The sequence below is a fragment of the Malaclemys terrapin genome, chromosome 1, assembly GCF_027887155.1.
Source record: "Malaclemys terrapin pileata isolate rMalTer1 chromosome 1, rMalTer1.hap1, whole genome shotgun sequence".
NCBI lineage: Eukaryota > Metazoa > Chordata > Testudines > Emydidae > Malaclemys > Malaclemys terrapin.
The window spans coordinates 313,946,916-313,959,672 of record NC_071505.1 but is presented as its reverse complement, the minus strand read 5'-3'; the positions used below and the strand labels follow the sequence as shown (position 1 = coordinate 313,959,672).

Here is a 12,757-nt window from a genome sequence, read left to right as displayed (position 1 = left end):
TTACTGTAAGGTAGAGGTAACTTTTTTTATAACATGTTTCTACAGCATACAGAGAGGCAGCAATACAAAATATGTAGGGAAAACATGCACAAATGGCTTTTTATTGGGTTTAAAAAAAAAGTTTGCATTCCGAATGGTCTCTGCATCTCATGACTGCAGAATATACAGTATTCTGTAGAATTTAGCACTACTGTGCCAAGGAATTGCCACTATTGACTAAAAGATATAGCCAGTTTGACTACATTTGTGGTTCATTGTTAAAAAGTGTTCAGGAGACCAAATAATTAAATTTATTCAACTTTATTGTCTAAAGACAAAACAATATAATACAAAAAGGAGGACATACCTACCCTCCTCCTGGGAAGCAGTTTTTAGATTGCCGCACGTTCAGCTTACCCAGAAGGTGTGCTTTGTTGACCTGAATTTGATGGGTTAGCTTTTATGGCCCGCCACTGATTACTTCCGACCAGAAGATTTATAGGTTCTTATCCAATTCAGACTACAGAGTTCAAGAACTCAGGGAGTTCTCTAAATTGGGAGAGGACTCTCGGGGTGCTTGGCAAGAACGCGTACACTGAGGACAATACCAAATTGATAAAATCTTTATTGACATTAACATAAAAATAAGAAATGCAATGAAACTTATAACTGCAAAACAGTAAAAGAATTCCAAAACCCTGGTGGTAACATTTCTAATATAAGTACCTTAACTTAACATACTCACACCCTTCCTTGAGAGCCCGGTAATAGGAGGTGAAGGACCAGCCTCACTCCTAGCATACCCGATTACGCGATGGTGTTGGTTTCCCCAATGGTTAGGAATGTTGAGTAGTTACATTATACTGCACAAGCTGAGCTGATAGAATAGATAGATGAAAAGATCTAAGAAGTAGAACTTAGTTTAAGAGCTTAAGACCCTAAGAAGTCATTAAGAAGAAAAAAAAAACTAACTCCAAGCAAGTACAAGAAGAAGGTTTAAGAAAAGGACTCCCTTACAAGGTATTTTATACGATCCTGACCTATGTGATTCAGGCCCAACCTACTATGCCCAAATCTTATTTCTGTACCCTAAGAAATTTATGGGTACCCTTCTCCTATAGGTTAGTGGATTATGACACTTATTTTCTAAATATATTAATAAGAATTATCTCGCTCCAAAACTGCCAACCTAGGCTCTCTTGACGAGCTCCAAGTTGTGGTGTACCCTGCAGTTACCAACCGGTTGTAGAAGCCGGATAAACCTGTGATGTGATGTGGATAGTTCTTCCCTTTGGTTCCCCAAAGTTCAGGGACCATTCTTATCTGTGCCAAAGGTTGCCAGCTTTTATGCTGACACACTTATAACTAATTCTACTTTTTGCTATATAGCAGATCTTACCGAATCTTACAGGCCGGTAGGCTTCTTGCATTTCAGCAAAACTTATTAGGAAACACATTCCTCAACACATCCTAAATTCCAAGGAATTAATACTAATAAAATATAAAAATAAAATGGATTAATTTCAGAAAAAGAAACACATTAATTGATACTGCTGGCTGGAATAGTAGGATATAATAGCTAGCAAAATAATCCTATGGGCTACAGCTTCAAAGATACACGTTTCAGCTAGTACACCTCTACCTCGATATAACGCTGTCCTCGGGAGCCAAAAAATCTTACCGCTTTATAGGTGAAACTGCGTTATATTGAACTTGCTTTGATCCACCGGAGCGCGCAGTCCTGCCCCTCCCGGAGCGCTGCTTTTCCACGTTATATCCAAATTTGTGTTATGTCAGGTTGTGTTATATCGAGGTAGGGGTGTAGTATTTACAGTATGGTTTTACAAGTTACAAAACTCTTTACACATCAGTTAAAGTTTAATCCACTAGTGTGTGCCATCTTTGTGCTTGGTACTTCCCTATGGTTTCCCATACCTCATTTTGAATATTACATTACAAGTTGATGAGCCATGTAAGTAGTCCCTAACTGTACTTGGTACAAAGTATTCATGCAGCTTTGCTTTGACAAATATTCTATATTCTATGCCAAAACTGAATTCAGCATTGCAAAAAGTGTTGTGGGATGCTTAATGTGGGTGGAAAGAATTGTGGGAAGAGTATAATTAATTCGTTTAACATAACTTCCCACTATCCACCTATGTATAATGTATATTATATTAATACCATGTACATAATATCTATTAATGTGATGTATGCTACGACTAACATATGGGTATTGGCTAATACCACATAGTGCACTAACTCTTAACTGTAGGAAAAGAGTCAAATAAGTCTTGGGTTTTATTAAGTAGACATTTGTATTGTAGAATATTATGGTGAAAATACATACTGAGTACATGATTTAGTGCACTGTGCTTGTTAATATTTAGAAGTGTTTGAGTTTTTTGTGTTTTCCCCTCTCACTAACTAGGTTGGAAATATTTGGCAACAGGATGCTGTAGAACTCCTTCAAGAACTACTGACAAAGAGAGTTGTTAAAATACATCTTCTGGTAACTTAACTTATGTTCAGACATAAGGAATAAAACTCTAAATGTTTTTTTCCCTTTAATGTATATTAGGCATACTTGATGGAAGGAATAAAACTAGTTGCTTTTCCTGAACAAAGTAACTCCTACCTGGCTCAGGTGATAATTTGTCATAGATAGCATAATGACAGCACATTACATAATTTCTGCTTTAACTGTGACTCCTGTCACAATTTTTAGGCTTTCAATGTTAGTTTTTAAAGATACCAAAGTGTATTTGTGTGGCTGTTACCATTGTGACTTATACAAATCCTTTGTACCTTCATGTACTAACATTAGAACCCCTCCTTAACTCATGAGTAAGGCTATGATTCTGTCACAGAGGCCACGGATTCCATGACTTTTCGCAACCTCTGTGACAGCTGCAGCGACCCCAAGGCCAGCTGCACCAGCCACTGCTTGGGAGAACCTGAGAGTGGTCCTGGGAGCGGCCCCAGGAGTGCCCAAGCAGCAGCCGGTGTGACTGGCCTCGGGGAGCGCCAGAGTAGCGGTCCTGGGGGCAGCCCTGGGGCCAGCTGCACCGGCCACTGCTGGAGTGGCCTCAGGGCCAGCCACTTGGGCAATCGCTGGGGATAGCCACACCGGCCGCTGCTTGAGCGGTCCTGGGCAGCTGGGCCCAGGGTGTGCCTCAAAAGCAGATGGTGGAGCTGGCCCCGGGGAGCGCCGGAGCAGTAGCAGTCCCAGGGAGCACCTGAGCAACAGTCCTGGGGCTGCCCCAGGACTGGCTGCTGCTGGAGTGGCCCCGGGGCCAGCCACTTGGTTCACTTCTTGGGCGCTCCCCGTGTGGCTGACCCCAGGGAGCGCCTGAGCAGTGGTCCCGGGGGTGGCTGGAGCAGTGGTCCTGAGGGCGGCCCTGGAGGAGAGCGGTCCTGGGGTCTTTGGAGCACTGGGCCACCGGGTACAGTCAACCCCCCCACCGCTGGAGCAGGGGGCCCCCAGAGCAAAGGGGCCTCAGGAACAGAGATTTAGTCATGGGTATTTTTAGTAGAAGTCATGGACAGGTCATGGGCAACAAACAAAAATTCACGGCCCATGACCTCTCCATGACTTTTACTAAAAATACTCATGTCTAAATCTTAGCCTTATTCATCAGTTAATGTTCAGATTAAATGTAGTCTTGCTTAAATGTATTTTTAATACTGTTTGAAAAATTAAACACATTGCCATTTCAAGTCACTTGTGATATACTTAGGCATCTTAAGAAGTAAGATGTGAGAGTGAAATGCTGGCTCATTCTCAGACAGGCAATGTCTGGCTGCCATGGTGTGGTGGGTATTTGCACACACAGAACCAGACCTTTGTTGGAAGGAAAGAGGCCATATTTTCAATGCTACCATCCCAAGAGCAGATAGAGGTAGAATCCATGTTGGTTTCCTAATTTGCTTTAATATGTATACTGCTAACTCTATCAGTGTGTAATGGGGGTTAAGCTATTGTGCTGGTTGAAAGAACCACAACTTTGAATTCTTCTTTGGATGATGGTCCCTATTCGTATTCCAAATGTGGGTGCGCATGTGCCACATGAGCCGGAAGTTTTCAGCAGCAGTTCCATTGACCCACATGTGCATCATACGTTTGCCTCATGCTCCAGGTGAGGTTATAAGAGGCTGTGCGGTGCGACACTCCTTCAGTTCCTTCTTACCGCTGCATGTTCGGAGTCGGAATTCTCTGTCCTACATGCTCGTAGCCTGACTACAAGAACACTCCGCCAGAAGGTTATCTTCATAGAGGCAGTTCTCTGACCTCAGTCACATGGTAGATGTGAGTCTTCCCCACAGCCTTTTACATCTAAGGGCTGTGGGTCGAAGAAGCAGGCTGCGGACCCCTCTCTCAAATCTTCTAAGAAGAGGGCAGGAACCCCCCCATAGCAAGCCCCAAAATAGCGGCAAGCAATCACCATCTCACTTCGTATCTTCGGCACTGAGGCATCTCAGTCCGGCACTCATGGCTCACAGAAACTGCCTGTAATTGGTACCACTGACAGTCCCATGGACTCATGGGCACAGGTACCGAATCATCGGCACTGAAGGACAGGAGTAAGCACTCCTCTAAAAAGACGCTCTTGGTATGCGAGCCTGCATCGGTATCGCCAGCGATGGCTCAATTGGCGCAGGAGCGACCAGTGCAGACACTATCCTATCTCCCTGGCACTGCCTCAGATGCTAGGACCATTGGTACAGGTAGAACTCTGCCATTCAAAAGACGTCCACATGCCAGATGCACCGGAGTCCCCTCCTCTCCATACTGAGACCTCTGCACCAAGCCTCTGCCAAGCATGGGAAATATCCCCACGGTCATGCCATGCTCCTCTGCTTTCCAGCGACAGTTCAGACAGCAAGCCAGAAGAGATATCGCAGTATTCCTCCCAAGCTTCATATGGTGCTCACTATCAAAACAACTCAAGGGTATACCCATAGATAGCCCCACCACCATCGTCCTGATCTGAGCACCACCAGGCTCTATACCACCCCCCCACCATATGCCACCAAATTGGGACCCTTGGGCGGCACACCGCAACATGCCTCTTGAGTGCCGAGCCTTGCCTGAGAATCCTCGAGAGGCACTCCCTGGGCCGCACCATTCAGGGATTCAGAACCTCCTCAAGACTTCAAGGAACAGGAAGCAGGTACCGAGGAGGAAGTGACTCCAAGGACCATATCCTCCTTCTCCTCCTCCAGACAAAGCCATCATGCCTTCTCCACCATTTTTGGCAGATGACTTTCATCTCTTTTAGGAACTGACAAAGAGGGTGGCAGTCCTAGATACCCACCATCAACTCTTTGATATCCTCCATTCTTTGGCCTCCTCAAAGATCGCTCTTCTGATTAATGAGGCCATTTAAAACCCAGCAAAGACTGTATGGCAAACTATGGCATCAATGGCCCCGACCTGCAAGCAAGTGGGCAAAAAATACTATGTCCCCACTAAGGAATCAGAATTCCTATTCTCCCAACCGCCACCCAACTCCACCATGGTGGACGCTGTCAACTCTTGTGTCCAACAACACTAGTCTAGGCCTTCTCCCTATAACCGGGATTAGAAGTGCCTTGATCTGTTTGTTAGAAAAGTGTACTCCTCAACCACTCTACAATTTCATATCAAGTACCAAGCCCTCACAACAAAATATGATTACATAAATTACTTGACACTGAATGACTTTACGGAAAAGATGCCAGAAGCATATCATGACTCATTCAAGGCCATTATCCAGAAGGGCCAATTAGTGGCAAAGACATCTCTGCAATCTGCCCTTGACATGGCCAACACCGGGGCTAGATCCATTTCCACTGCTGTGGTGATGCAACGAGCATCATGGCTTCATTTGCCAGGATTCCTGAATGAGGTGCAGTCCACGGTTGAGGACCTTCCCTTTGAGGGCACAAAGCTCTTTGCCGAGAAGACTGACACCTCCCTTCACACCCTGAAGGATTCCAGGGCTACCCTCCAGTCACTGGGTATCTCTACACTGAGACAAAAGAGACAATTTAGTCCCCAATCCCAGCATAGATCACACACGTCTCAGTACCAAACTCAGCACCGTTATGAGCTGTAAAGAAAGAAATGGAAATTCCCTAAACAGAAACCATCTGGCCCATAATCTTTGTCCCAGCCCTCTACATCTGCCACTTTTGACGGGCAGGTCAAGGCATGGTTAGACCTCTCTCCTTGACTGACGCAGCCAACCATCGTTCCACACCCATTTGGCCACCAATTGGCAGCATTCCATAGTGCCTGGGGATGGATAACATCAGTATGATGGGTCCAAGAGATTGTCTGAACCCCTTCCACAACACCCTTCCCGGTCCCTTTTCAGGGACCCTTCTAACAAGAGTTTACTACGACACAAGATGGATCACCTCCTCCAGATAGGAGCCATAGAACCAATACCTCAACATCTGAAGCAAGGGGTTCTACTCTTACGTCCGAATACCAAATGGAAGGGAGGTTGGAGACCCCCACTAGACCTCAGAGCTCTCAAGAAGTTTGTCAAGGCTCAAAAATTCAAGATGATCACCTTATCAATGATCATTCTAGCATTGGAACAGGGAGACTGGTTTTTGGCCCTCGACCTCCAGGATGCCTATTTTCACATCTTGATCCTACCGGCTCATAGACGATTTTTCAGATTCACTCTGCGACATGACCACTACCAATACAGAGTACTCCTCTTCAGGCTATCATTGGGCCTGTGGGTATTTTCCAAGGTTCTGTCAGTGGTGGCCACTCATTTGTGCTCTCAAGGGATGATGATTTACCCATACTTGGAGAATTGTCTCCTCAGAGCCTGATCTCTCTAGGAGGCTCATCAGGTCACCAATACTATGATACATTTGTTTACAGAACTGGTCTACAGATCAACATCCAGATGTCAACCCTCCAGTGCAGTGCCTGGAATTCATAGGGGCCAACCTCAGTGCATTACAGGCCAGAGCACTCTTACCTCAACTCAGGTTCCTATCCTTAGTCACACTCATAGACACCATTCAAAGCTGCCCACAAATACCAGCCAGGTTTTGCCTCCAGCACTTGGGACATATGGCAGCAGGCACAGCCGTGATACTTCATGCCAGGCTCCACATGCGATGATGCCTCCAAATACGGTTTGGCTCAGTTTACAGACCGAACAAATACAGGTTGGCCAAATCCCTGGCACTACCCACCAGGACAAAAAAAACTCCTTAAAGTGGTGGAAGGACCCAGACAATGTTTGCAAAGGGATCCTCTTCTCACAAACATCAGTCATTGCTTCTCACCACCAACGCATAACTCATAGTGTGGGGTGTGCACCTAAACAGCTTCAGGACACAAGGCAAATGGTCGCCCACGGAGATATCCCTCCATATCAATCTCTTCAAGCTGAGTGTGGTCAGGAATGCCTGTGCTTATTTTCTCCTGCTCATCACGGGATCACACACACAGACCCTGACAGACAACATTTCCTGTATGTACTACATCAATCGTTAGCGGGGAGTCAGATCGCCTTCCCTATGCGCAGAAGCAGTGAGATTATGGAATTGGTGCATCTCCCACAATGTTGCACTATCCGCGGCGTAACTCCTAGGTACACAAAACTCGATAGCATATGGTCTCAGTTGGAAATTCCCACATGACCACGAGTGGGAGATACACCTGTCAGTACTTCACAACCTATTTAGGTAGAGGGGGAAACCATCTACATATCTGTTCACCACTTACCTAAACAAGAAGTGTCCAGAGCAGGGATGGGACAACGCTCCTTAGGCAATGCTCTCCTCCTTCCTTGGAACAGGGACCTTCTCTACGCCTTCTCTCCACTTCCCCTACTGTCGAAGGTCCTGCTGAAAATAAAAAGGGACAGAGCTTGTGTCATTCTGATCGCTCCTACTTGGCCAAGACAGACCTGGTACCCTTACCTGTCACAGCTAGCGACATGTCCACCAATCTCTCTCCCAGCCAGTCCACACCACCTCTCATGGAGCAAAGGACATACCCTACATCCCAACCTGGGGATTCTCCACCCCAAGGTATGGCTCCTGTTTGATTTCAACACCTAGAAAGCCCCTGTTCAAGAGAGGTACAAGAGGTTCTATTACACAATAGAAAGTCCTCAACACAGCACACTTACCTGGAGAAATGGTCCAAGTTTCAGATTTGGTGCACGTTCCAACAAATCTCCCCAGCATCCTCAACTCTTTCACATATCCTAGACCATGCTTTAAGCCTAAAATGGTCCAGACTACCTCTGAGTTCTCTCAGGGTCCACCTACAACTATTACAGCCTTTCACCAACCTATAGATCCATACTCAGTGCTGTCGCACCCAGCTACAGAAATGTTCCTCAAGGGCATAGTAAACCTCTTCCCTCTGCCTCAACTTCCGACCCCACGTGGGACCTGAACCTTGTATTAAAAGGACTGACTAGGCCCCCCCTTTGAACCCATGGCACCTGTTCACTAACATACCTATCCATGAAAACAGCTTTCCCTACCTCAGACAGGAGAATAGGAGAGAGAGCAGCTCTGATGATGCATCCTCCTTACACAGTATTTTTTCTAGACAAGGTTATGCTTAGACCACATGCAATATTCATTCCTAAGGTAACTTCTCACTTTCACATGAATCAGTTGATTCACCTTCCAATCTTCTACCCCAAGCCTCACCAAAACAACAGAGAGGCTCTATTGCATAGCCTAGATGTCAGGAGAGCCCTGGCCTTCTACCTGGACAGGACAAAGGCTTTAAGGATGTCCCCGAGGCTTTTTTCTCCACAACAGAAAGATCCAAGGGCCCAGCAATATCACCCCAGACTTTTCAAGTGGATCTCAAACTCCACTTCAGATGTTTTTGCACCCCTGCACTTGTAATCAGAGATTTGTAGTAGCACTGCCTGGTTCGATCACACATGCACTGTCCCCATCTTGCACAACCTCAGGCAGTTACATAGCACCATGTGCCAACCCTCCCCCCGCCCAGTTCCTTCTCTACCTCCTTTAGGTATAGCATTTAGAGCCATCATCTCTGAGGGGCATCTTCTTGCTAGAACAGCATTGCAAGCTTCACTGGATTCCACAGACACCGCAGGGTGTAGCCACAGTTGTAGTCAGGTGACACGCATCCTGGCTACACCTCTCTGGTTTTCCCAGAGAAGTACAATCGACGGTCAAGGATCTTCTGTTTGAAGACCGTAAACTATTTGCAGCTAAAACTGTGTCCCTTCATATGTTGAAGGACTCCAGACTGATGCTGAAGTCCCCTGGGCATTTACACACCTATGAACAAGAAAAAAAGAGGACAAGTACTACGCATCACAAAATTTCAGTCTGCACCTTACACACAACCACACAGGCAGTACGACCTACAGAGACAGAGATCCGCAAGATGACGACAGCCTTTGACATCACAGCATCCTCCATCAAAACAACAATTTTGAGGTTTTGGTCCAAGATTCCCACAGTTTTGAGTTCTGGAAACATCTGCTACTTCCCATCCATTCAGAGACTGTCTGACCCCATTTAACCCAGCCTGGTAGACCTCACGTCAGACAGATGGGTATTAGAAATAATTGAAAATGGCTAATCCATCCTATTTACCTCCATCCCCCCTACCCACCATACCTCCCTGTCCCTCTTCAGGGATCCCTCTCACAAACATGTCCTGTTACAGGAAGTAAACCGCCTCATACATCTAGGTGCAATAGAACCAAACCAACACAACACAGAGGGAGGGGATTCTATTCACATTACTTCCTAACCCAGAAAAAAACTGAAGGATGGAGGCCCATTCTTGATATAAGAAAACCCAACAAATTTGTGAAGATCCAATACTTCAGGATGGTCACATTGGCAACCATAATTCCAGTCCTGGAAAAAGGGGATTGGTTCTCAGCCATCAACCTCCAGGATGCATATTTTCATATAACAATACATTCATCACACAGGAGGTTCCTAAGGTTTGTTCTAGGAGCAGACCAGTTTCAGTACAAAGTACTGCCTTTTGGACTATCCACTGCCCCATGGTTATTTTTGAAAGTCTTCGTGGTGGTGGTGACTCACCTCCACAGACAAGGGATCATAACATTCCCCTATTTGGATGATCGTTTGCTGAAAGCATCAACAACATGAGGCACTAGAAGCTAATCTTTTCATGCATCTTGGGCTACACAGTAACTCTTTACACACATCCAGGGTTACGAATAAATGCACCATAATCAACATTAACACCTGTGCAGAAACTGGAGATCATCGGAGCCTACCTCAATTCTCTGGAGGCTACAGCCTCTCTGCCCCAACAACAGTTCACGATGTTACTCAATTTGATCTCCACATTAGACAGTCCCCAGACATCAGCTAGGACTTGCCTACAATTGTTGGGCCACATGTCTGCAATGATGTTCGTCATCCAACACATACGACTGCATATGCAATACCTGCAAGCCTGGGTCCAGACAGTCTGTGTCCTGCACAGACATGGTATAAACGAACGCCTCACGATGCCAAACAAAGTAAAAGACTCACTACAGTGGTGGACACAACCGAACAATGTTTGTGCAGGACTGCTCCCTACTAGATTGGGGGGCATACTTAACACACTCACACTGTCCAAGGCCATTGGTCCCTGTTGAAATCCCTCCGACATATAAATCTACTGGAGCTACAGGCAGTTTGCAATGGCTGCTCCCATTTCCTACCTATGATCAAGAACAAAACCATAAAGGTCCTCACAGACAACATTGCTTGCATGTTGTATATAAACTGGCAAGGGGGGCATGTTCTCACACTCTAGGCGTGGAAGCCATGCTACTTTGGGATCTGGTGCATCAGTTACAACATCAACATCTCAGCCTCCTACATATCAGGATGCCAGAAAACCACCGCCGATGTGCTAAGCGGAAAACTCTCCCAGGACCACAAATGGGAAATGGACCTCCGAGTACTACGGAATATATTCAAACATTGGGAGTTCCCAACTATAGACTTTTTTGTGAGAAGTAAGGTACAGTCTGTTAAATAGTCTAGACCAACTACTCAACATACCTACAAAAATGGAGGAGATTCACTATATGGTGCCAAAATAAACAAATCATTGGTGATCTCCTCTCTACTCTGCCTCTGGTGTACTGGACTATATATTGGAACTTATGAAATTGGGTCTCTCCATAAGCTCAATCAGAGTACACCTCAAAGCTATTAAAGGTTCCACCATGAGTTATCAATTTTTCTCACCCAATCAGCAAGCGTTTTCTTAAGGGCCCTCATAACGTTTACCCCAAAATGCAAACCTCTACTTCATAATGGGACCTTAATCTAGTTCAGCGGTTCTCAAACTGTGGGTTGGAATCCCGAAGTGGGTCGCAACCCCATTTTAATGGGGTCACCAGGGCTGGCTTAGAGTTGCTGGGACCCAGAGCTGAAGCCCAAGCCCCACTGCCCAGGACTGAAGTCCAAGGGTTTCAACCCTGGGTGGCAGGGCTAGGTTACAGGCCCCCTTGGACTTTGGCTTTGTCCCCCTTAAACTCCCCACCGCCACCACTTGGGGCGGTGGGGCTCAGGCTTCAGTGCCCCCTTCTGGTGTCATGTAGTAATTTTTGTTGTCAGAAGGGGATCACGGTGCAATGAAGATTGAGAACCCATGATCTAATGTTAGGGGCTTTACTGGACAGCCGTTTGAACCATTAGCGACATATTCACTACTCCACCTTTTAATGAAGGTGGCCTTCCTCATCGCCATCATGTCTGCCAGATGGGTGGGGGAGCTAGGGGACCTTGTGGGACGCCCACCATACACAACATTCTTCAAAAATAAGGTGACCTTAAGAACACATCCCAAGTTCTTAAACTAAGATTGCCTCCTCATTCTATCTGTATCATCCCATTCATCTCCCATTGTTCTTCCCAAAACCCCATGGGAATAAACAAGAAGCAGCACTCCACACCCTGGACATTCAAAGCGTGCTAGCCTTTTACATCAAGAGAACAAAGACTTTTTGAAAGTCACCAAAATTATTCTTCTCCATCACAGAACTCTCAAAAGGAGATACCATATCTAAACAGAGACTGTCTAAATGGATCTCCAGATGCATTGAGTTTTGCTATCGTCAACAACAGCTTCAGCCCCCACCGGAGACCCACACATATTCCACCAGATCTCTATCTGCTTTGATAGCCTTTCTTAACAACGTAACCATTATGAACATCTACAAAGCAGCAGCCTGGGTGTTAGCCCGTACATTCAGACAACGTTATGCATTAGAGCAGCATTCATCATCAGATGCTCTAGTCACCTAAAGTGGACCTCCCATAGGGACACACCTCGAAGAAGAGGAGAAAGTTACCCTGTGCAGTAACTGAGGTTCTTCAATATGGTTGTCCCTGTGTGTGCTCCATTACTCTCCCTCTTCTTCAGAGTTTTCATATTAAATACTTTGGTAGAGACAGAACTGAGAGTAGAGTGTTGGTCGCACGGTGCTATGTAACTGCCTGAGGCAGTGCGAGATGGGGACCGGCACTGTGGTGCACCCGCAGAGACAACCATCTTGAAGAACATTAGTTACTGTGCAGGGTGAGTAATTTTCTCTTCTTTCTTCTCCTTGTAACAAACTTTTATGTACTTGAAAACTGTTATCGTGTCCCCCGCCCTCAGTCGTCTCTTCTCCAAACTAAACAAACCCAATTTTTTCAATCTTCCCTCATAGGTTATGTTTTCCAGACTTTTAATAATTTTTGTTGCTCTTCTCTGGACTTTCTCCAAGAA

General features: G+C 45.7%; 1 protein-coding gene across 1 annotated transcript in view; it reads left to right on the top strand.

The window, feature by feature from the left end:
• RNF17 (ring finger protein 17) overlaps nucleotides 1-12,757 on the top strand; it is a 228,577-nt gene that overhangs the window by 166,282 nt on the left and 49,538 nt on the right. The window contains exon 32 of the mRNA XM_054015507.1: nucleotides 2,411-2,491. Coding sequence (XP_053871482.1) covers nucleotides 2,411-2,491 — 81 coding nt within the window. The remainder of the gene's footprint in view (nucleotides 1-2,410; nucleotides 2,492-12,757) is intronic.